Genomic DNA, 26,229 nt, shown 5'->3' with positions numbered 1-26,229 from the left:
ATATACTAAAACAGTGCTCCTTGACGGGCCAGACTAGCGGCTCGGGTTTTGAAGAAAAACAATTACTAAAGTGTTGGAGTAGATTCCCTTGCTGCAGAAGCGGTGATCTTGAAGAGCTTAGTTCTTTAATCAATGCACTCCTACAGTTGTAGCTCAAACAATTTAAATGTGCATCTTTGAGGAGGGAAGTATATTTGAAACAATTTTCAGTGATTCAGAAGATGGAAAACTGGTCATTTTCAGTTATGCATCACATAAGTCGTCCAGATGAATATTCTACTATAGTGTATTCTTCATGAGAATGAATGAATACTGTGCTTTTGCCTGGGAAGACAAGTTTTGTTTTAAAACAATTGTTAAAAATACCTTAGTTATTGAAACACTGATGCACGTAGAGTCATACAATTGTGCAGTGTATACAGACCCTACAGACCAACTCGTCCAGATTCTCCATTAATCTACTCCCATTTACCAATGTTTGGCCCATATCCCTCTAAACCCTTCCTACTCATATACAAAGCCAGATGCCTTTTAAATGTAATTGTACCAGCCTCCTCCACTTCCTCTGGCAGTTCATTCCATACACATGCCACCCTCTGTGAAAAATGTGCCGTTAGGTCCCTTTATAAATCTTGCCCTTCTCACCTTAAACTTATGACCTCTAGTTTTTGACTCCCCCTGAGGAAAAGACCATGACTGTTCATCTTGTTCATGCCACTCATGACCGTATAAACCTCTATAAGATCACCCCTCATCCTCTGCTCCAGGGAAAACAGCCCCAGCCTATTTAGCCCCTCCCTATAGCTCAAACCTTCCAACCCTGGCAACATTCTTGTAAATCTTTTATGAATCCTTTCAAGTTTCACACCATTTTTCCTATAGCAAGGGGGCTGAATTGAGTGCAGTATTCCAAAAGTGACCTCGCCAATGTTCTATACTCGATGTACTAGTCAATAAAGGCAAGCATATAAAGTACCTTCACTATCCTGTCTACCTGCGACTCCATCTTCAAGGAACTATGAGTCTGCACTCCAAGGTTTCTTTGTGTGGCAACACACCCCAGGACCTTCCCATTAAATGTGTACGTCATGCCCTGATTTGCTCTGCCAAAATGCAGCACTTCACATGTATCTAAATTAAACTCCATACCCTTTCCTCGGCCCATTTGCTCATCTGTTAAGGTCCTGTTGTACTCTGAGGTGAGCTTCTTTGTGTCTACTACAACAGCAAACTTACTAATCATCCCTCATTCACATCCAAATAATTTATATAAATGACAAAGCAGTGGATCCAGTCTTGATTCTTGCTGTACACCACAAGTCACAGGCTCCTAGTCTGAAAAACAACCTTCTATCGCCACCTTCTACCTCAAGCTAATTTGGAATCCAAATGGCTAGCTCTCCTTGTGTTTCATGTGATCTAACCTTGCTAAACAGTCTGCCATGTGGAACTTAGTTTGTCTGTACTTCAGCAAAGCATTCAACTACGTCCGTGGCTCTTTTCATTAATCTTTGTCACTTCAAAAAGCTCGATCGAGTCAGTGAGATGCGATGTCCCATGCGCAAAGCTATGTTGACTATCCTTAATCAGCTTTATCCTTTCCAAATACATGTAGGTTCATAGCTCCTTGAAAGTACAGTCGCAGGTAGAAAGGATAATGAAGAAGGTGTTTGATAAGTTTCCTGTTATTGGTCAGAATATTGAGTACAGGAGTTGGGAGGTCATGTTGCAGCTCTACAGGATGTTGGTTAGGCCATTGTTGGAATATAGCGTGCAGTTCTGGCCTCCTTCCTATTGGAAGGATGTTGTGAAACTTGAAAGGGTTCAGAAAAAATTTACAAGGACGTTGCCAGGGTTGGAGGATTTGAGCTATAGGGTGAGGTTGGATAGGCTTGGGACTGTTTTCCTTAGAGGTTTGTAAAATCATGAGGGGCATGGATCTGTTAAGTAGACAAAATATTTTTCCTGGGGTGAGGGAGTCCAGAACTAGAGGGCAAAGGTTTAGGATGAGAGGGGAAAGATATAAAAGAGACCCAATGAGCAACATTTTCACACAGAAGGTGGTGCATGTATGGAAGGGAGATGTCAGAGCAAGTGATGGAAGCTGGTACAATTGCAAAATTTTTAAAAGGCATCTGAATGGGTATATAAATTGGAAAGGTTTAGAGGGATATGGGCCAGGTGCTGGCAAGTGGGACCAGATTAGTTTGGGATATCTGGTCGGCAAGGATGAGAGAGCTCGGCAGGGGGTTGGGAACTGGAGGTGTAGTTGCAGTGCACAGGAGGATGAGAGTAGGAAGGACAAGGACAAGGACAGGATTTCAGGATCACCAGAATGTGCTGGTAGATAGCAAAGTAGTTTGAAGTGTGTCTACTTCAATGCCAGAAGTATCTGAAATAAGGTGGGTGAGCTTGCAGCATGGATAGGTACCTGGCACTTCGATGTTGTGGCCGTTTCGGAGACCTGGATAGAGCAGGGTGAGGAATGGATGTTGTAGGTTCCAGGGTTTAGATCTTTCATTAAGAACAGGCAGAGCGGTAAAAGTGAGGGAGGCGTGGCCTTGTTAGTCAAGGATAGTACAATGGTGGCTAAGAGAACTTTTGATGAGGACTTGTCTGAGTTAGTGTGGGCTGAGGTTAGAAACAGGAGAGGAGAGATCACACTGCTTGGAGTTTTTTTATAGGCCTCTGCAGAGTTCCAGGGAGGTGAAAGAGAGGAATAGCAAAATTATTCTGGGTAGGAGTGAAAGGAACAGGGTGGTCATTATGGGGGACTTTAACTTCCCCAACATTGACTGGAATTGCTATAACTCTAATACATTGGATGGATTAGTTTTTGTCCAATGTGTGCAGGAGGGTTTCCTGACACAGTATGTCGAAGGGCCGACAAGGGGGAGGCCACACTGGATCTGGTGCTTGGTAATGAACCAGGCCAGGTGTTTGATGTAGTTGTAGGTGAGCACTTTGGAGAGAGTGACCATAATTCAGTTACATTTAGTTTAGCGATGGAAAGGGATAGGTACATGCCACAGGGCAAGAGTTATCAATGGGGCAAAGGCAATTATAATGCGATTAGGTAAGAATTAGAATGCATAGAATGGGGTAGCAAGATGCAGACAATGGAAATGTGGAGCTGGTTTAAGGAACGGGTATTGCGTGTCCTTGATATTAGATTAGATTAGATTACTTACAGTGTGGAAACAGGCCCTTCAGCCCAACAAGTCCACACCGACCCGCCGAAGCGCAACCCACCCATTCCCCTATATTTACCCCTTTACCTAACACTACAGGCAATTTAGTATAACCAATTCACCTAACTTGCACATCTTTGGACTTTTGATAGTTATGTCCCTGTCAGGCAGGGAGGAAGTGATTAGGTAAGGGAACCGTGGTTTACTACAGAAATTGCAACTCCTCTTAAGAAGAAGAAGGAGGATGCTTATGTGTTGATGAGACAAGATGGTTCAGATGAGGTGATGGAGAGTTATAGATCAGATAGGAAGGATTTAAAGAGTGAGTTAAGAGCAAAGGGAGGACACAAGCAGTCTTTAGCAAATAGAATAATGGAGAACCCTAAAGCTTTTGTAGGTATGTAAGGAATAAAAGGATGATTTTAGGGTAGGAATTGAGCCAATCAAAGACAGAAGTGGGAAGTTGTGTGGACCCAGTGGAGATTGGAGAGGTGCTAAACGAACATTTCTCATTGGTTTTCACTCAGGAAAAGGAGAATATTGTAGAGGAGAAGAATGAGGTACGAGATATTAGACTAGAAAGGATCGATGTTAGTTTCAAACAGGTGTTATCAATTCTAGAAGGAGTGAAAGTAGACCAGTCCCCTGGGCCGGATGGGATTTATCAGAGGACTCTCTGGGAAGCTAGGGAGGAGATAGCAAAGCCTTTGGCTTTGATATTTGAGTTGTCATTGCCTACAGGTTTGGTGCCAGAGGACTGGAGGATTGTAAATGTTGTGCGCAGTAGAGATGACCCAGGTAATTATAGACCAGTGAGCCTTACTACTATTGTAGGAAAGGTTTTGGAAAAGATTATAAAAGATAAGATTTATAATCATCTAGCAAGTAACAATCTGATTTCAGGTAGTCAACATGATTTTGTCAAGGGCAGGTCATGTCTCGCAAACCTCAGTTTTTTGAGAAGGTGACCAAGCATGTAGATGAGGGTAGGGCTGTTGACGTGGTATACATAGACTTCAGTGAAGCCTTTGATGAGGTTCCACATGGTAGGCTGTTGGAGAAAATGCAGATGCATGGAATTGAGGGTGATTTAGCAGTTTGGATTAGAAATTGGCTTTCTGAAAGAAGGCAGGGAGTGGTGGTTGATGGAAAATATTCAGCCTGGAGTCACGTTACTAGTGGTGTACCACAAGGATCTGTTTTGGGACCACTACTGTTTGTCATTTTTATAAATGACTTAGATGCAGGCATAGGTGGATGGATTAGTAAATTTGCAGTTGGCACTAAAGTCGGTGGAGTAGTGGACAGTTTGGAAGAATGTTACAGGTTGTAGGGGGACTTGCATAAACTGCAGAATTGGGCTGGGAGGTGGCAAATGGAGTTCAATGCAGCTAAATGTGAGGTGATGCACTTTGGGAAGAATAACAGGAAGGCAGAGTACTGGGTCAATGGAAAGATTCTTGGTAGTGTGGATGTGCAGGGGGATTTTGGAGTCCATGTGCATAGATCCCTGAAAGTTGCCACCCAAGTGGATAGTGCTGTTAAGAAGGCTTACGGTGTGTTAGGTTTCACTGGGAGAGGGATTGAGTTCTGGAGCCGCAATAACATGCTTCAACTATACAAAAGTGGTGCATCCACACTTGGAATATTGTGTACAGTTCTGGTCCCCATATTTCGGGAAGGATGCAGAAGCATTGGGAAAGGTGCAGAGGAGATTTACCAGGATGTTGCCTGGTCTGGAGGGAAGGTCTAATGAGGAAAAGCTGAGAGACTTGGGCCTGTTCTCATTGAAAAGAAGGCTAAGGGGGGATTTGATAGAGACGTACAAGATGATCAGAGGATTATATAGGGTAGGCAGTGAAAGTCATTTTCCTAGGATGATGACATCAGCGTGTACGAGGAGGCGTAACTACAAATTGAGGGGTGATAGATTTAAGACAGATGTCAGAGGCAGGTTCTTTACGCCAGGTTCTTTACGCAGAGAGTGGTAAGGGCATGGAATGCCCTACCTGCTAATGTAGTCAACTCAGCCACACTAGGGAGATTTAAACAATCCTTAGATAAGCACATGGATGATTTTAGGATAGTGAAGGGGGACGAGCTAAAAATAGTTCACAGGTCGGCGCAACATCGAGGGCCAAAGGGCCTGTTCTGTGCTGTATTGTTCTATGTTTGTTTCCATGCTGTACATCTGACTCGCTGTAAATCATGTCCCTCAGAATCACCTGCAACAACCAACCCACTACTGACATTGGGCTCACTGGTCTTTACTTCCCTGGCTTTTTGTTAGCACCTTTTTAAAATAATAGAACCAATAGATGTGGAGGTCTCCTTACATTAGACTTCCTTCAGAATATCATATAAGGGGTGATCTGAGGATAGATTTGACGACGGAATGTCGTGGATAACTTTGGGACAGTGTTCATTCAACATGTGCTGCTGAGAATAGACTGAGAATGGGCATTCCTGCACACTGCCTTCTGGTGTGAGCATTAGATGCCACCTGGGTGAAAAACATTTCACATCAGTTGCCTCTATATCAAAATGAGGTTGACCACCATAGACATAAATGATTGCAGTGTTATTGCCCACTCTGCACCAGATTTTCAAGTTGACCTCAATCTCTCCAATTCTATTTCCAATAGAATTGATTTGTGTTGCCAAATCAAAACTTGTGAATCAACCCTGGTCACTCAAATATTCTAGCTCCCATTTTTGTTGGAGGTGAGATTCTGGGGTAAGTTCTGTGTTTCTCCTACCTCTCTCATTAAAGGCACTAGTTCAGTTTCTGCAAATCTGAGTGTTTAATAACAAATCAGTTGGTGTTGCAGTGTTCCTGTGCTACATTGAGACCTGCACTCTTTCAGAGCTAGCGAAACTGCACCAGCAGTGCCACCTCCATATTCAGTGGAGGGCTATCAAACAAATATTGTCATTCTTGAAGTCATATTCAGGTTAAACTCCTGCATAATCAATTCTGATAGATTGAACAGTGTCCAGATTTGAGAAAAGCATCTCACTGAACAAGTCCTATTTTCCTGACACTCAGATGGCCAATTCTGGGCCTCCTTAACATAGATATGGCTGAATGGGAAGAATTTGCTACCCATTGTTCCAAAATGGTAGTAACCCGTTCATTTAAGTTGCATCATCATTAAGGGGTATGGACTCAAACTGTGAGGCAGAGTGGCAGCAGAAAAGGAAAGAAGAATCTGCTCTTTAAATCCCTACTGCCTCATGGACATGTGCACAGCACGGAAACAGACCTTTCGGTCCTAACCCGTCCATGCCAACCAGATATCCCAACCCAATCTAGTCCCACCTGCCAGCACCTGGACCATATCCCTCCAAACCCTTCCTATTCATATACCCATCCAAATGCCTCTTAAATGTTGCAATTGTACCAGCCTCCACCACTTCCTCTGGCAGCTCATTCCATACACCTACCACCCTCTGTGTGAAAAGGTTGCCCCTTAGGTCTCTTTTATATCTTTCCCCTCTCACCCTTAACCTTTGCCCTCTAGTTCTGGACTCCCCGACCCCAGGGAAAAGACTTTGCCTATTTACCTTATCCATGCCCCTCATAATTTTGTAAATCTGAGGGTGGAGAATCGGCAGAAACTTTCAAGGATGTGCATGAATTGTTGAACAACACATGACTCCAATGCCCTTGCAATGCAATGACATGCTGTTTGCCTTCCTAATTGCTTGTGCGTGCATTCCAACTGTATTCCTTGTATAAGTACACCCAAGTGTCTGTTTACAAGTTTCCTACCTTTTCACCAAAGTAAATAACCACAACCTTCCTTAGCTTTGCTCCATCTACCACGTTGTCCACTCCTCATCCTGTACACATCTTTGCCTTGATTTCCATCTTGTAACTTGTGTGTCTCTTCATTTAAGTCAGTCATGTTGATTGTAAAGAGCTGAGGCCAAGCTCTGAGACAGTCCACTGGTTAAAATCCGACAACTTGAAAATGCCCCATGAAAATGTCCCTATTGTTTTTTTTGTCTGTTAATCAATCCTCTATCCATTAATATCATCTCCAAATTCATGATTGCTTATCTTTTATATTAAACTCGTGTGGTACTTTATTGTATCTTTCAGAAATCGAAATGTACTACATCTACCGCTTTCCCCTTACTTAACCAACTTGTTATATCCCCAAAAGTCTCTAAATTTGACAGTCTTGTCTATTTGTAAAACAGTGTTGGTTTGTACAGCGTGTCCTGAATGTGTTTTTGTTACATGGATCCCAGGTGCTTTTCTATTGTTTTTGAGACTTGTCATTACCATGTTCTATTACCTAGTCTTTTGCTGGAGTAGATTTTTTTTGGTTGCTGAGATTCATGTTGTGATTAAATGATAAACCATTGCTTTGTTGTTTCTGTCTTATGTTGTTATCAGGCCTATGAGCTCTCCACACTGACGGGTACCCAGGTGCTGCTGCTGGTAGCTAGTGAGACAGGACATGTATATACCTTCGCCACAAGAAAACTGCAGCCTATGATCACCAGTGAGACAGGGAAGGCATTGATCCAGACCTGTTTAAATTCTCCTGATTCACCACCGCGTTCTGATCCCACGACGGACCAGAGGATGAGTGCCACAGGATTTGAGGAAACCGATCTGACGTATCAGGTATCGGAGACTGACAGCAGCGGGGAAAATAAGGTAAAAATCAAAACTATTATTATTGTAAAAATAACAAGGGACCATGTAGTGAATGGTCCCTATAATGTCCAGAGAATGTGATGTAGCAGTGCTGAGGGACAGGCCAGCAGGTAATCGGGTTAGAGAGATCAACAATATCTTTGTGTTCAGAGTTGTTTTCTCTCTCTGTAGGCTGGCAAAGGTGACTTTGGTTAGAGCCCAGCAGATGTTTCAAACTTCCAGAGGTCCTGGGTTGAATCCTAGTCCTCAATGGTTGCCAGCAAGTTTAGGGATGATACGCACCACATCGTAATATGAACTCACACGGTTGGTTGACAGCGATGTAATCAGAGAGCTCCTTTTTGTTAAAGCTGCAGACTCACTTGTTAGAAATTAGCATTGCTGCGCTTTGCAGAGAGTTAGGACACCAGGTTGATGCTAATTGCTTCCTCTGGATCTTCTGACATCTCAGCTATGAGAATCCTACAAACCAGTTGGTGGATGTGTACTAATACGACAGCAGCCTTTACTTACTTTTTGCGCTGTGATAGAGCATAACTTTTACTGTGTTTGAATGTCTTTATGCTGAGAGAGAAAATACTGACAAGATAGGTATGATCCAGAGTTCTGAATATCAGAGGTGGGAACAGATACAGGGAGTAACGTGGCATTTAGAATTATAGGCCAATTAACTTGTGCCATCACTCTCAGTGCCACGATAAAATGCTTTGAAGTTGGATTCGTGAATTGCAATGCCCTGGCTGCCTTCACCAATTTAAGAAAGACTTTTTGCTGGGACATTGGGACTGATTCCAGCAAAGTTTGGGACCTGTACAGACTAGACACTAGTTGCAGTTGTATGCAGGTCAATCTATGCCCTTGCCTGGTGATTTTAGTCAATCAGAAGAGTAGATTTTTGGCAAGAAAAAAGGAGCTAATGGGATGTGTTCAGGACAGTTTTTTTTCAGAACAGCAAGTTCTGGAGCTGACCAGAGAGCAGGCTATACGAGACGTGGTGTTGTGAAATGTGAGAGGATGAATGAATGACCTCTGGAATCACCAGAGAGGTATTACTGAGCAAATTACTGGAGCTCTGGACTGGTAAATCTTCTGCTCCTGATGGACTCCATCCTAAAGTCTTGAAAGGAGTGGCTAATGCGATAAAATTCCCTAGACTTGGAAGATCCCATGAGACTGGAAGAGAATGAATGTAAGTCCTTTATTCATGAGGGGAAGGAGGCAGAAAGCAGGGAGCTATGTTAGAGTAAAATGTTAGGTGTTATAGCTGGGCACTTGATTAGTTTGAAGTGGAAGGACTTAGCCAAGAGAAATTGTACTTACCTACTTTATTCACGTTCTTTGTGTAATAACAAGTTGAGGGTATAGGAGATAGAAATAGATGAACTGTACTTGGATAATCATGCAGAAAATAAAGGATCATGATGTAGAGAGTTAGCAGGTAGACTAACAGGAAGCTGGGGGGAGGTGATGGCCTCGTGATATTATTGCTGGACAGTTAATACAGGGACCCAGTATTGTTTTGGGGACATGGGTTCAAATCCTGCCATGGCAGATTATGGAATTCTGAATTCAATAAAAATCTGGAATTAAGTGTAATGATGACCATGAATTCATTGTCGATTGTTGGAAAACCCCATCTGGTTCACTAATATCCTTCAGGGAAGGAAACTGCCATCCTTACCTCATCTGGCCTACATGTGGCTCCAGGCTCTCAGCAATGTGCTTGACTTTTAATTGTCCTCTGGGCAATAAATGCTGCCCCAGCCAGCAACATCCCACATCTCGTGAATGAATAAAGAAAACAAAAGCAGAATGATTTTTGTCAGATTGGCAAGATATAATGGGTGGCACAGTGGTTAGCACTGCTGTTTCACAGTGCCAGAGAGCTGGGTTAGATTCCAGTCTCAGGCAACTGTCTCTGTGAAGTTTGCATGTTCTCCCAGTATCTGTGTGGGTTTCCTCCGGCTGCTCCGGTTTCCCCTTGGTCCAAAAATGTGCAGGATGGGTGAATTGACCATGCTGAATTTCCTGTAGTGTTTAGGTAAAAGGGGTAAATGTAGGGAAATGGGTCTGGGTGGGTTGCTCTTTGGAGGGTCAGTGTGGGCTTGTTGGGCTGAAGGGCCTGTTTCCACACTAATCTAATAATGAGTAGAATGCCACAGAGATTAGGGCTGAAGACTCCTTTTTTTTCCCCAGTTATGTAAATTACTTGGATGAAGGGATTGAACAACAAAGCTGCTACTTTTCCACCTGTTTCATTAGCAAATTTTAAGTTGTGAAAGGATGTGAGGTTACAAAGCAATACAATAGGTTACAATATTAAATGAATGGACGAGGATTTGGTAGATCAAGAGTGTGGTGCTGGAAAACAGGTGGTCAGGCAGCATCTGAGAAGCAGGAGAATTGAAGTTTTGGGCATAAGTCCTTCGTCAGGAATTGGTAAATTAAGTCCAGCAAGGAAAATAATGAAATTATCCATTTTGGTAGGAAGTATAAAACACATTTCTAAATGAGAAAAATTGCAGAGTTCTGATTTCTGCATTAAATCACAAGGTTAATATGGAAGCATAGCATATAAAATGCAAGGGGAGTTGAAAATAAAGAGAGATTATGGTTACAGTGCACTGGGGCAATCACGTCAATGTAGGTGGACTGTATTGGTCTTAAGGATGTGAATGCATTGGAAGTTCAGACAAGGTTTACTAGACCTGAACTGCTGTGCTCTTCCAGCACCACTAATCCAGTATTTGATTTTCAGCATCTGCAGTCATTGTTTTTACCTGTTTGGATCAAGACAGTTGTCTGAGGAAAGCTTGAACAGGCTAGGCTTCTCAGTTTGAGGTGACGACTAAAACACAAGTTCCTGACTCTGTTTTTGACAGGGTAGATGTGGAAATTGTTTCCTGTTGTGGGAGAATCTAAATTTGGACTATGGTTTCAAGTCAGGTATCAGCCATTTGAGACAGAAGTTCTTTTGAGTGTTGTGGGTATTTGAAATTCTCTTCCTGAAAAGATGATGAAAGCAGAATGTTGAATTGTTTTAGGGCTGAGGTGGATAGATTTTTGCAAGCAAATGGGTTGCTGGGCAAAGCTATAGCTGAACAATGGGCTGACATCAAAGAGTAGATAGGTTGAGTGCAGTCAAGGTATATTGCCCCAAAAAAGGAAAAGGAGGGTAAATAAATGCTGAGCTCCCTGGGGGCAAAGGAAATAGAAATTAAAACAAAGAGCAAGTGTTCACTGCCTGTTTCAGGAAGAAAACACAACTTGAGAACCAAGAGGAATACAGAAAGTTCAGGCTGAAATCCCTTAGACTTTCCATTAAGATAGTTAAAGGAGCAGAAGAATTGTTTAGGGACAAAAATGACAATTTATATGTGCAGACATGAGACATGACAGATGTTTAAATTAGTACTTACATCTGTCTTTACAAAGGGGATGGATGCTACACAGACTATGGTGACAGGCGGAAGTGCTCAAGGAGGAATGTTTCAAAATTGTTTGGAGGAAATGTTGGATAGGTTATCGATACTAAAAGTTACTGAGACATGGGGGCTAGGTGAGAGATATCCAAGGATATTGAAGCAAGTGAAATGGAAATTGCAGGCATGCTGACAATAAATCTTAATATTCCGCAGACTTGGGAGGTATTGAAAGACTGGAGAATTACAGGCATTATGGCCTTGTTCAGAAAGGGTTGTCACAGCAGGTCCAGCAAACTCTTATAACCCTAGCATCCCCACACAGTGTGGAAAGAGGCTATTTGGCTCATTTAGGCTGCACCAACTCTCAAACCAGTCAATTTAACTGCAGTGGTGGGGAAGTTTCTAGAATGACCAATTGGGATAGAATTGGTGGAAAAATGGTGGGTTGATTAACGAGCCAGTGTGGATCTCTAAAAGAGAAATTCTGTTTAACAAACTTGCTGAAATTCTTTGTAGAGGCAACGGAATGCAGCTGATGTGGTAAACATAGGCTTTCAAAAGATGGTCAATACAATAATGCGCAATAGATGTGAGAGAAGTGCGGATACCAAATTGTACTTCAACTCTATCTTTCCACAACAGTGATTTAACAAATCCTGAGCCCATGATTGTCGAAAGAGTAAGTTGAAATAGATAGAATGGGTATGTCAGATGTCAGGTTGCCATATGACAGACTGAAAACAAATTTTAGAGGATTAGTGGAGGAAAATGAGGAACAAATTATCTGAGAAGAGACTGGCAGCTTGCACAAAACAACATGTAAAAAGGGTGGTCAAAGGATGTATGGGGTTGATTAAGGGCCAAGAAAGGGCACTTAGAAAGTATTGATTTAGTGTCTCAGCCTTTCTATCTTAACGTGGAAGAATGATGCCAGAGTCATATTGAATGAAGTGGTAGTATTCAAATTTGGAGAGAAGACTTGTAGCTCGGGTGCTTGTTGTTGGGATTCTGTTCACTGAGCTGGGAATTTATGTTGTAGGCATTTTGTCCCCTGTCTAGGTGACATCCTCTGTGCTTGGGAGCCTCCCGTGAAGCGCTTCTGTGATGTTTCCTCCGGCACTTATAGTGGTTTGAATCTGCCGCTTCCGGGTGTCAGTTCCAGCTGTCCGCTGCAGTGGCCGGTATATTGGGTCCAGGTCAATGTGTTTGTTGATAGAATCTGTGGATGAGTGCCATGCCTCGCGGAATTCCCTGGCTGTTCTGTTTGGCTTGTCCTATAATAGTAGTGTTGTTCCGGTCACATTCATGTTGCTTGTCATCGGTGTGTGTGGCTACCAAGGATAGCTGGTCGTGTCGTTTCGTGCTAGTTGGTGTTCATGTATACGGATCGTTAGCTGTCTTCCTGTTTGTCCGATGTAGTCGTTTGTGCAGTCCTTGCATGGGATTTTGTATACTACGTTGGTTTTGCTAGTGCTGGGTATTGGGTCCTTTGTCCTGGTGAGTTGTTGTCTGAGAGTGGCTGTTTGGTTTGTGTGCTGTTGAGAGTCCTAGTGGTCGTAGTAGTCTGGTTGTCAGTTCAGAAATGTTCTTGATGTATGGTAATGTGGCTAGTCCTTTGGGTTGTGGCATGTCCTCATTCCGTTGTCTTTCCCTTAGGCATCTGTTGATGAAATCGCAGGGGTACCAGTTTTTGGCGAATACATTGTAGAGGTGTTCTTCCTCTTTTTGCAGTTCTGGTGTGCTGCAGTGTTGTGGCCCTTTTGAACAGTGTCTTGATGCAACTTCTTTTGTGTGTTGGGGTGGTTGCTTTCGTAGTTCAGGACTTGGTCTGTGTGTGGCTTTTCTGTATACCTTTGGTGAATTCTCCGTTCGGTGTTCTAGGACAAAGGACCTGATATCCAGCATGAGCAAAACCAACATAGTGTATAAAATCCCATGCAAGGACTGCACAGAACACTACATAGAACAAACAGGAAGACAGCTAACTTTCTGTATCCATGAACACCAACTAGCCACGAAACGATACGACCAGCTATCCTTAGAAGCCACACACACAGATGACAAGCAACATGAGTTCGACCGGGACAACACTATTCTAGGACAAGCCAAACAGAACAGCCAGGGAATTCCTAGAGGCATGGCACTCATCCACAGATTCTATCAACAAACACATTGACCTGGACCCAATATACCAGCCACTGCAGCGGACAGCTGGAACTGACATCCGGAAGCGGCAGAGACAGGCCACTATAAATGCCGGAGGAAACAACACAAGCGCTTCACAGGAGGCTCCCAAGCACTGAGGATGTCACCTAGACAGGGGACAAAACATCTGCAACACAAATTCCCAGCTTGGCGAACAGAACCACAACAAGTGGTAGTTTGGCCATGCTTGTCTGAAAATGCCTGATTTCATCTGACCTTGGAAGCTAAACAGACTCAGGCCTGGTTAGTAGTTAGATGAGACATTGCCTGGGAATACTAGGTGCTAGCATGTTTTGAGAGGACTTATGGCTCAGGTTGGGGTTCGGGATGTAGGTTTGCCCGCTGAGCTGAGGTTCATTTTCAGACGTTTTGTCACCATACTAGGTAACATCTTTAGTGAGCCTCCAGATGAAGCACTGCTGATGATTCCTGCTTTCTATTTATATGTTTGGGTTTCTTTGGGTTGGTGATGTCTTTTCCTATTTTTCTCCAGGGGGTAGTAGAGTTTTGGTTGAAATGCCATGCTTCTAGGAACTCTCGTGTGTCTCTATTTGGCTTGTCCAAGGATGGATGTGTTGTCCTAGTTGAAGTGGTATCCTTCCTTATCTATATGTAAGGATACTTGTGAAAGAGGGTCATGTTGTTTTGTGGCTAGTTGATGTCATTATCCTGGTGGCTAGTTTTCTGCCTGTTTGTCCAATGTAGTGTTTCAGTCCTTGCATGGTATTTTGTAAATGATATTAGTTTTGCTTGTCTGTATAGGGTCTTTCAAGTTCATTAGCTGCTGTTTTAGTGTGTTGGTTGAGCCACATCGATTCTAGGACAAGAATTCCTAGAAGCATGGAATTCCAACTAGAACAGTATATGAGCAAGCGCATTGACTTGGACTCCATTTACCCCCTGAGAAAAAGAACAGGAAATGACATCAACCCAAAGAGACCCAAACATTTAAATAGAAAGCAGGAATCAGTGTTTCATCAGGAGGCTCACTGAAGATGTTACCTAGTATAGTGATGAAATGTCTGAAAATGAACCCTCCAGCTCAGTGAGCAAACCTACATCCAGAACCTCCACCTGAGCTACAGATTTTCTCAACTTGCCAACTGTTGGCACAATACACTAAAACTGGCCTGGAAATGGGTGCCACCCATGAAGAGCTGTACTTCCTGCCCGAATGCCTAAGAAAACAGGTACTACCTAAATACAAACCTCCCCTTAACACCCCACTGGCCAAAAGAATCAGAGCAAACCAGCAGCAAAATGCTTAGAGAAATGATACAACCAGGATATTTTGCACCAAAAATCATTACTCACTAATGCAACAGACCATGAATGGACAGACAGTACAACAAGCCATAGATATTAGACAGTGACAAACGCAGAAAAAGAAGAAACTAGACCTGCAGAAAAAAACTAGACAAACTTTCACAAAGTAACAATGCTGACAACACAGAAGCATGGATGAGAAAACTTACCTGACCAACCCTTAACAGACACTGAAAAAGTCATCTTGGTAATGAGGATTAAATTACAACTTCTAGGATGCTGACAAAGATTTCTTAGCAACATTAGAAACAACTCCTGAAAGACAACCAACTCACAGAAGAAACCTAGCAAACAGACAGGTAGTCACACCAAGATTAAGCAGAAAAGAAAGGAGAAACACTCCACACACACACACACACACACACACACACACACACACACACACACACACACACACACACACACACACACACACACACACACACACACACACACACACACACACACACACACACACACACACACACACACACGAAAGCACTAGAAAGACTTCAAAAGATAAAAACATTGTTATCCTACCTGCAGGCAAAGGATGCTTGACAGTCATTTTAAATCAGAGACTACATTGAAAAAGCAAACTCACTGCTTGCAGATATCAACAAGTGGCGATAGACCCGACCCCACAACAAGAGAACTGAATCACAGCCCTATTCAAACTTGAGAAATCTGAAGAAATAAGACAGACTTTCAAAAAAAATGAAACCCAGGTAGATCCAACACACCATTCTTCTGCGGATTACCCAAATTCACAAACCAGGAGCCCCCCTCAAACCCATAGTCTCACTACTTGGAACACCAACTTACAGATTGGCCAAGGAGCGACACCAAAGACTAAAACACTTAGTGGAAGACTCACGCCACTCCATCCACTCCACCCAAAAATGTCTGAAGACCATTAAAGACACTAAGGTAGAAGAATAAAATAATGGTCTCCTTTTGATGTAACAACCTTGTTCACATTAATCAACATCAATCTGGCCAAGGAAACACTGACTACACTATTAGAAGACCCAAAGAGACATACACGAAACACCACCAACTTCATCAGCAAGGACAGTATTGTCAAGTTAGTGGACTTGTGCCTTACCACCCACTTCACCTTCAACAACAAAACCTACAGACAAACCAACGGAACACCCATGGGATCTCCAATCTCTGGGTTCTTAACAGAGACAATAATGCAGAGACTAACAAACCGCTCTGCCAAGCGTCCAACCCAAACTTTATGTCCGCTATATAGATGACAACTTTGTCATCACTAAACAAAACCAATGACCATCAATAATACCTTTTTATTGGCATAAAATCCATGAAAGAGGAGGAAAACAACAAACTGCCATTCCTAGATGTCACAGTAGAGTGAACAGCCAGTGGAGAACTTCAAACTAGCATCTACAGGAAAAGAACACATACGGACCAAATAATGAACTACAGAAGCAATCATCCTAACATCCAGAAACTAAGCTGCATCAGAACATTTTCAATGAGCCACCACACAGTGCAACGCAGGAACTATACAGAGCAGAGGAAAAGCACCTGTACAATGTATTCAAAAAGAATGGGTAACCAATGAACATAGTCTGCTGATTTTTCTCAGCAACAAATCCAAACAAGCAGACAAAACGTGTCTAGAAACCCTAGCCACTCCCCTACAAAGACAACTTGGAAATGACTGCCAGACTACTCAGACCCTTGGCATCATGGTAGCCCACAAACCCACCAACACACTAAAACAGCAGCTAATGAACTTGAAAGACCCTATACAGACAAGCAAAACTAACAATTTTACAAAATACCATGCAAGTCCTGTAACAAACACTACAGGCAGAAAACTAGCCACCAGGATATGTGAACATCAACTGGCCACAATATGACATGACAATCTCTCAGTATTCTTTCTTACCACTAAGGAAGGGCACCACTTCAACTGGGACAACACATCAGTCTTAGGCCAAGCCAAATAGAGACACATGAGAATTCCTAGAAGCATGGAATTCCAACGGAACTGTCAACAAACACATTGACTTGGACCCCATTTACTACCCCCTGAGAAAAAGAACAGGAAATGACATCACCAGCCAAAAGAAAACATAGAAAGCAGGAATCCTCAGCAGTATTTCGTCCGGAGGCTCCCTGAAGATGTTACCTAGTTTGGTGACGAAATATCTGAAAATGAACCTTCCAGCTCAGCGAGCAAGCCTACATATGCAACACTAGGCATTGGGGCTCCATGAAACCATCGATTTGTCATAAAAACCCCATCTGGTTCACTAATGTCCTTTTTTAAAAGTTTTTCCTAGTTTTTTTGAACCAGGAAGCCTGAGTCTGATCTGTTTTGAGGTATGTGATAACATCTCTGAGCAGGTTGGTTAGAAAATAGGTTAAGTATTTTTAAGTGAGACATTTGGATGGCCTTAAATTAATCAAGAGCTTTCTTGAAATGGAGACATCTGAACTGCATGAGATACAACTTGAAGGTACTGAGCAAAGTACGGAACAAAATTGTGGAGGCACTAGTCATATTTTTCCAGTCTTCATTAGAAGATGCCAGAGGACTGGAGAATTCCAAATGTTGCACCCTTGTTCAAGAAACTGGTTTAAAGATAAATTGACTGGCTTATAGCAGCTTAGTTTTAAGTTTCCTAAGTTTAAATTTGGAACAGGCAGTTGGACAAACGTTGATTTAAAGATTTCAGCATTGATTTTTGTGTTTTAAAACATCAAGCAAGATAATTAGTAAGGGGCAGATTGACAGTAATGCTGTTTGTGGTTTACATTGACTTTCAAAGGCCCAACTTTTTAAAGCTTCCACAAAACAGAATTGTGGGTGAAGTTTAAACTCATGGAATTAAAAACAAAAGCAGCATAGATATGAAATTGGCTAAAATGTAGGAGAGTAAACTGTTTCGCACTGTGGATAGTATAGGACATCCGTCACAGTTAGGGAGGGAGTTCCAGGATTTTGACTCAGTGTCATTGAAGGAACAGCGATTATATTTCCAAGTCAAGATGGTGAGTGATTTGGAGGGGTATTTGGTGGTCCCATGTATTTGCTGCCTTGGTTCTTTAAGCTGTTTAGGATTGCAGATTTGGAAAGTGCTGTCAGGAGTCTCCATTTACTGTTAGTGCATCTTGTAGATGGTACACACTGCTGCTGTGGTGGTTATTGGTGAAGGGAGTGAGTATAATCATGGTGCATGAGGTGCTAGTCAAACATGATGCTTTCTCCTGGATTGTGTCAGTTTTCTTATGGTGTTGGAACTGCACTCATCCAGGCAAGTGAGGAATACTCCATCACATTCATGACGTCGAGTCATAGTCACAGCATGGAAACAGACCTTTCAGTTCAACTTGTCCATGACCAGGTTTCCCAAATTATACTAGTCCCATTTGCCTATGTTTGACCCATACTCTAAGAGGAGAAAGTGAGGACTGCAGATGCTGGAGATCAGAGCTGAAAAATGTGTTGCTGGAAAAGCGCAGATGTCAATTCTCCTGCTCCTTGGATGCTGCCTGATGTTTCGGTCATAAGCCCTTCTTCAGGAATGAGGAGGGTGTGCCAAGCAGGCTAAGATAAAAGGTAGGAGGAGGAACTTGGGGGAGGGGCATTGGGAATGCGATAGGTGGAAGGGGTGGGGGCGGAGAGGTCAGGAAGAAGATTGTAGGTCAAAAAGGTGGTGCGGAGTCAGAGGGTTGGGACTGAGATAAGGTGGGGGGGTTGGGGGGGGGGGGGGGATGGGGAGGGAGGAATGAAGCTGGAGAAGTCTGCATTCATCCCTTGTGGTTGGGGGGTTATTTACTGCATCCGCTGCACCTGATGTGGCCTCCTCTACATTGGGGAGACAGGCCGCCTACTTGCGGAACGTTTCAGAGAACACCTCTGGGACACCTGCACTAACCAACCCAACCGCCCCGTGGCTGAACACTAATTCCCCCTCCCACTCTGCCAAGGACATGCAGGTCTTTGGCCTCCTCCATCACCAGACTATGGCAACACACCACCTGGAGGAAGCGTGCCTCATCTTCTGCCTAGGAGCCCTCCAACCACAAAGGTTGAATGCAGATTTCTCCAGCTTCCTCATTATCTCTTCTCACCCCCGCCACCCCCCACCAAATGAAAATACCTTTGCTAGTCACCTAATCAATGCCACTCATGATTTTATAAACCTCTATAAGGTCACCCTCAGCTCTGCTTCTGTAAAAGAAGTCCCAGCCTATGATATTGTCAAGAGTCTTTTCCCTTTGGTGTGTGGGTGGGGGGGGTTGCTCAAAACTAGGGGGCATATTTTTAAGGAGAGGAGACCTGAGAGGCCACATTTTTTGCACTGGTTTGTACATGGAATTAACTTTGGAGACGGTGTTGAATGTGGGTACAGTCACAGTGTTTAAAAAACATTTGGATAAGTACATGAATAGGGAAGGTTTGAAGAGAGGTGGGCCAAATGCAGGCAAGTGAGACTAGTTTGGGAAATTTGGTTGGCACGGACAAATTGGACTGAAGGGTCTGTTTCTGTGCTGTACGACCATGAGACTGGGAACACCTACATCATGTCCTTTTAAAGATGACTTGAGCTTCTAGTTGCCTGCCACTTCAACACACCACTGCGTTGCCCGACCAACATCATCTACCTAGGTACCTTTCAGGACTCAACATTGAGTTAACAGGTTCAGAATGGGGACATCCTCTTGTTTGTTACTTTCTCCAAATCTTTGCATCTTGTTGTGTACAGGCTACTTTATGCACAGCCAACCTATTTTCAACCACATATTTCTCATTCGTACTCTCCTAGCAATTATCTCTCTTGGCTTATCTACAGTCTTTGTTGACCTATCCTCTTGCTGTCCAGCCCTTTGTGTTTCACATTTCCAGTATCTGCAGTCTTTGTTTATTTTGGCATTGTCTTGCCTCTGGCTTTCTCAAACCTCATTTGGTCCTCGTCTCTATATCGGTTTCTGGTTTATCGGTTTCTGGTTTATTGGCAACACGTGACTGTTGTATTGTGCACAATTCATTTGAAGCTGGTTGAGAGTGGTTCATGAAGTGAATGGGATCCTGCGCCTTGTAGGAAGTTTTATATAGAGTCAGATGTACAACATGGAAACAGATCCTTCGGTCCAACCCGGCCAGATATCCCTACCCAATCTAGTCCCACCTGCCAGCACCCGGCCCATATCCCTCCAAACCCTTCCTATTCACATACCCATCCAAATGCCCCTCAAATGTTACAATTGTATCAACCTCCTCCACTTCCTCTGGCAACTCATTCCATACATGTACCACCCTCTGAGAAAAAGTTGCCCCTTAGGTCTCTCATATCTTTCCCCTCTTGCCCTAAACCTATACCCTCTATTCTGGACTCCCCGACCCAAGGAAAGGACTGTCTATTTATCCTAACCATGCCTCTCACTTTTGTTAACCTCTATAAGGTCACCCCTCAGCCTCTGACGCTCCAGGGAAAACAGCTCCAGCCTGTTCAGCCTCTCCCCATAGCTCAAATCCTCCAACCCTGTAGATCTTTTCTGAACCCTGTCAAGTTTCACAACATCTTTCCGATAGGAAGGAGACCAGAATTGCACGCTATATTCCAACAGTGGCCTAACCAATGTCCTGTACAGCTGCAGCATGACCTCCCAACTCCTGTACTCCATACTCTGACCAATAAAGGAAAGCATACCAAACGCTGCCTTCACTATCCTATCTACCTGAGACTCCACTTTCAAGGGGCTATGAACTTGCTGACCTTGGAGTGTAACTCTCCCTCTGAATTTACCATTAAGTGTATAAGTCCTGCTAAGATTTGCTTTCTTAAAATGCAGCACCTTTCATTTATCTGAATTAAACTCCATCTGCCACTTCTCAGCCCATTGGCCCATCTGGTCCAGATCCTGTTGTAATCTGAGGTAACCTTCGCTGTCCACCACACCACCAATTTTGGTGTCATCTGCAAACTTACTAAACTATAACTCTTATGCTCAGATCCAAGTCATTTATGTAAATGACAAAAAGTAGAGGACCCAGCACTGATCCTTGTGGGACTCCAATGGTCACAGGCCTCCTCCACCACCCTCTGTCTTCTACTTTTGAGCCAGTTCTTTATCCAAATGGCTAGTTCTCCCTGTATTCCGAGAGACCTAACCTTGCTAATCAGTCTCCCATGGGGAACCTTGTCAAGTGCCTTACTGAAGTCCATATAGATCACATCCACTGCTCAGCCCTCAATCTTGTTTATTACTTTCTCAAAAAAACTCTCTCTCCAGTTTGAGAGACATGATATCCCACGCACAAAGCCATGTTGACTATTCCTAATCAGTCCTTGCCTTTCCAAATACATGTGCATCCTGTGCCTCAGGAATCCCTCCAACAACTTGCCCACCACCGATGTCAGGCTCACTGGTCTATGTTCCCTGGCTTGTCCTTACCACCCTTTAAACAGTGGCACCATGTTAGCCAACCTGCAGTCTTCTGGCACCTCACCTGTGGCTATCGATGATACAAATATGTCAACAAGAGGCCCAGCAATTACTTCCCTAGCTTCCCATAGAGTTCTCTGGTACACCTGATCAGGTCGTTGGGATTTATCCATGATACAGCTTTATGAAATGCTCATTCAGCTAAAAGTGCTGAGTCTGGTTCTGATGCCACAATTGTACAAGGATGCAAAGCATTGTTATGAAAGTTAGTGAGAAATGTTGTCACTCACTACGAGAAACAATAAAATTGGAAGAAACTGTTGGTCTGTTCATCTTGGTGAAGAGCACTTTGATACTAATTTAATGGAGATGTTTGTGAGGTATCTGGACAGTAGATCAGGCAAAACTGTTCACTTCACAGAAGTAACTCTTATTTGGAATGTGTTGCTTGACAGGAGTGGATGTGGAGGTCACTTGTGGCTTTCTAAGGGGATTATCTGATTATCTGAAAAGTTTAGCAGGGCAGTTGGACTAGATGAGTTTTTCTTTCGTGATTTTTGGCATGGGCACAATAAGCTGAATGCCGCCCTCTTGGTAAATTGGTAAGTATTTTGAGTGGACTGAGGAAGCCTATTCCACCTAGTGATCAGAGCAGGTAATTGTGTCCTTCTTGAAATTGGCAAACTGGTATCCGAATCACTCAATGAATGACAGACCCAGTGTCGGTTTAGTTCCCTGTCATCCTGGCAGAGTCCCAGTCAGTGTTGTTATAGTAAATGTTTACAAAAAGCATGACCAAACATTGAGAAAGTGAGGTTGTTGAGCTGCAGCTGTTGTCTTTGAATTTTGTATTAGGATTTTATAAATCCTACTGCTTTGTCTGTCTTTAGTTTCATGTACTTCATTTCTTTCTTCTAGCCATACCTGATTTCTCCAATACCTGCACCTTATATTGTGATACTGTGACTATAGTTTGACATTGCATTCTGGTTGAGGCCTTATTGCTGTTTTGTAAACTCTGCTGGCAGACTCAATTGATCACACAGTGTGCGCATTAAACAAACAAAAGAACTGTAAATGCTGGAAATAAGAAACTAAATCATCCCTATTTAGAAGAAGGATCATTAGACCCAAACTGTTAACCCTGCTTTCCTTCCATAGATGCTGCCAAACCTGAGTTTCTAGCAGTTTCTGATTTTGCTTTTGATCATGTGCACATTGACTGTGACAAAGCATCAGTTAGACTCAAGTACTTGTCCATGTACACCATAAGAAATAGGAATGGGAATAGGCTGGTTTGGCCTTTGAGCCTGCCCTGCCGATCAATAGGATCATGACACATCTGACATTCCTCACATCCACTTTCCTGCCTTTTCCTCGTAACCTTTGATTCCCCTGCTGATCAAAAATGTATCAATCTCATTCTTATATACATGAAGATTCTACCTACCCAGTTGTCTGTGTCAAGGAGTTCCAAAGACACTCCACACACTGAAAAGAAATTCCTCCTACTCTGTCTTAAATTGGTGCCCTTTTATTCTGAGACGGTGCCCTCTAGTACTAGATTCTCCCATGAGATAAATGGGAGCACTTACCCTGTCAAGCCCCTTAAGAATCTTGTAGGTTTCAAATGAGATCATTTCTCATTCTTAATTCCAGTGAGTAGGGTCAATAACTACTACAACCTTTTTGTTCATAAGGCAATCCCACATACCAGGGATCATCCTAAGGAGGCAGTTCAGAGAAGGTTCACATGAAATGATATGAGAATCAAAACTGCTCACGGTATTTCAGATGTGGTCTGATAGAACCTTGTCGCGTTGCTGCAAGACGTTCATACTCTGCTTTAATCCCCTTAAAATAAAGGGCCAACATTCAATTAGCCTTCCTGATTACCTGCTGCACCTGTTAGCTTTCTGTTTCATGTATGTATCACTAAGCCCCTTTCGGTTTAAACTCTAAATAATTTAACCTTGTGCAGCAATCTTCACTTTGAGGGGAAACAATAAGGAGTTTCACTTGAATGTTGGTGCTGTGGAAATCCTTCACATTCCTATAAGATTATCTTTGGAAATCCACCTCCCATTCTACACACACCCTGGGAGTCTCTCTCCTTGGCTTCATATCTATTTGGATCTGTTGCTATTTCCATATAGTGGATTGTGCTGTTGTCTACTTTAAGATACTCTAGGTTTGCCTCTGCCTCTGAGCTCACTTCTTCCAAGACTCCAACCACCCTCAGAGGACCCTTTTGCCTGCCTCCATAACGCCCCATTCACTTGGACACAATATGCCGGTCTATTGCCCACCCTTTATCTCCATTTCCAACTGCTGCCATGACAGACTGCCTCAGTCTGTCCACCCCACTCACCCACTGCAGCCCTAAGTTCTTTTACTCCTGAGGTTCTTCTACACTTGGTGTAACTGCAATACACCAACATCTGTGAACAAGCAACCAAATTTATTAAGCACAGTACAGTACAACCTAGGTAACCCTCTTCACAGACATGCGCAGTCAGGTCAAAGTGAGGCTCTGAACAAAGAAAGCACAGCCCCTTTATATAAGTCAGTTAGCCATGCTTGCATGCGCACACACCCCAGCCCCAAACCTCCAACGTGGCACCCCCTCTTGACTGGTTCTACCTGTCCATCTTCCATCCCACCCATCCACTCCAACCTCACCTCTGAGCTGTCGCTTTCACCTGTATGTTCATTTACCTGTCAAATTCCCAGCTATCCGCCCCTCCCATTTATCCCTCATCCCACAAGTTTCATTCCTGATGAAGGGCTTCTAAGATGCTGCCTGACCTGCTGTGCCTTTCCAACACCACTCTCTCCATTCTGATCTCCAGCATTTGCAGTCACTTTCTCCTTGCAGTTACTGGAGTTTGAGCATCCTCTTATAAACTATGATCTTTTCCCAGAACCTATATTCACAATGTCAATTATCTGGTGTAATATGTGACATGCATTAAAAATAGTGAGGCTGTACTTGTCTCTTATCCTGGTTATTTCCAGCTATATGAATAAATGTAGGCCATTCAGCACCTGAAGCCTGCTGCTTCATTCAATAAAGTCATGGCTGATCTAATTGGAATTTCATCCACATTTGTCTACCCTGATCGCTTTTCACCCCTTGCTTAATAAGCATCAGTTTATAAAAACTGAAAGAACGGCAGATGCTGGAAATCAAACGAAAACAAAAATTGCTGTAAAAAGTCAGCAGATTGGGAAGCATCTATGAAGATGATTGAATTGTTGTAGGTCCAGTGACCCATGCTTAGAAATATGTCTCTCCTTGCTTTAAAAGGCATTAGGAACTCTGCTTCCTTTACCTTTTATAGGAAGAGAATTCAAGATATTCAAACCTCAGGCATTTTGCCTAATTCTATGTTCAGATCTGAGCTTAAACAGTGACCCCCTACATCTACCTTCTCTTTGAGAAACCACGCTTTCCACATCTACCTTGTCAAGCTCCTCGGGATCTCAAATTTTCAGTCAAATTACTAACTGTTCTAAGCTCCAGCGGGCACAAGTGTAGTTTGTTCAAACCGCTAAGGCAGTCTGGTCATTCTAGGTAATCACTTTGCAAATCTTCTCCACATTGCTTCCAATGCATTTACATCCATCCTTCAATCACAAATATCAGAAGTGCACAGTATTCCTGATAAGTGATGGCATGCTATTGGCTTTCCTAAATACTTCGATACCGGAATGATATTTTTCACTTCATGCACTTGGATACCCAGATCCATCTGTATCTCGGCTCTGAAAAGGTCATTCAGGTAAAATGTTGCTTTTCCATTGTTCCTGCCAAAATGGGCAATTTAACATTTTCTCAGATGCCATTTTCCAAATCTTTTCCCAGTTTTTGTAGTTTCCTTCTGTCCTCTTCACAACTTAATTTTCTATTCATCTTCCTGTCATCAGCAATAAATAAGGTTCTTTTAAAAATATTTTGGAACCCTTTACAATAGCTGTGTGGGAGAATTAGTTTTTGGACTGAGTTATCGTTGATGTGGAGGGGTCAGAAAGAACAAAGGAAAGTCTCTGTTGGGATGGAGGCCAGGGAGATTAAGTAACAGATGTCGTGAAGTAAATTGCAGGACTGAATGGTGATGGGCATTATAAAGAAACATAAAATTTTGTCCAAATTTACCATGAATTGCACCATAAAATGCCATATGAATGCAAGATTGAAGGTATGAAGGAAGGAAGAAAGAAAGCTGACCTATCAAAACAAAAAAGGGAAAATTAGAATTTTGAGGTAAAGGTGTCCATGGAAATCAATCTTGCAATTTAAGTTGAAATCTTTTCGCATATACTTTTGTAAGGAAAGTACTGTGTTACAAACAGATTCCAAATTTGAGTAATTTTATAAACAGTTTAATCATGTATTTCATTTCTCACATTGTAGGAGTTTAAACTGGGTTGAGTCATGTTCTTGAAATGCAATCTCCTGATTCTAATTGCTACAGCTTTAAGATCCCAATGTTCCAGTGTAGGATTTGAAGAGTTATCTAACTGTGTTTGTACCTTGCAAACCAATGACCTCTGCAACCAAGGAGGATGAAGGCTCCCAGTTGGTTCTACCTTAATTATACAGAACTCCTATTGCTGTTCAATGCTAGTTTTCTTTCTCTTCTACCCTTGTTTCTAATGCAGGGAGCTGTTCACCTCTAGTTCTTCTCCAAGACTGTAAAGTATCAACAAATGCGCATATTTACATTGATTAGCCACCCTAGCACCAGTCTTGGAACAAATCTGAAGTGAAAATAAAACCATGTGTTTCCTTTTTAATGCAACATAAAAATACAAATCAGACTTTAGGTCAAAGATGGGTTTTTCTATGTTCAAACCTAAATTTCCTAATGTACCTTCATCTCCCCAGGTGGCTTTTATGCTTTTTTGGAATTCAATGTTCAAAATTATTTTCCAGTCTTCAAAAAAAAGTGTCAGGTCTTCATGGGAGTAAAAACAAATCTATTTTTTTCCT

At 42.7% G+C, this 26,229-nt stretch overlaps 1 protein-coding gene across 6 annotated transcripts in view; it reads left to right on the top strand.

Moving 5' to 3' along the window:
- Positions 1–26,229, top strand: part of LOC140456654 (serum response factor-like) — a 118,140-nt gene that overhangs the window by 5,165 nt on the left and 86,746 nt on the right. For all 6 annotated transcript variants that reach the window (XM_072550757.1, XM_072550758.1, XM_072550755.1 and 3 more), the window contains exon 2: positions 7,600–7,866. In XM_072550757.1, coding sequence (XP_072406858.1) covers positions 7,600–7,866 — 267 coding nt within the window. The remainder of the gene's footprint in view (positions 1–7,599; positions 7,867–26,229) is intronic.

Source organism: Chiloscyllium punctatum, chromosome 3 (assembly GCF_047496795.1).
Source record: "Chiloscyllium punctatum isolate Juve2018m chromosome 3, sChiPun1.3, whole genome shotgun sequence".
Classification (NCBI taxonomy): domain Eukaryota; kingdom Metazoa; phylum Chordata; class Chondrichthyes; order Orectolobiformes; family Hemiscylliidae; genus Chiloscyllium; species Chiloscyllium punctatum.
This window is presented reverse-complemented; position numbering and strand designations above follow the sequence as displayed.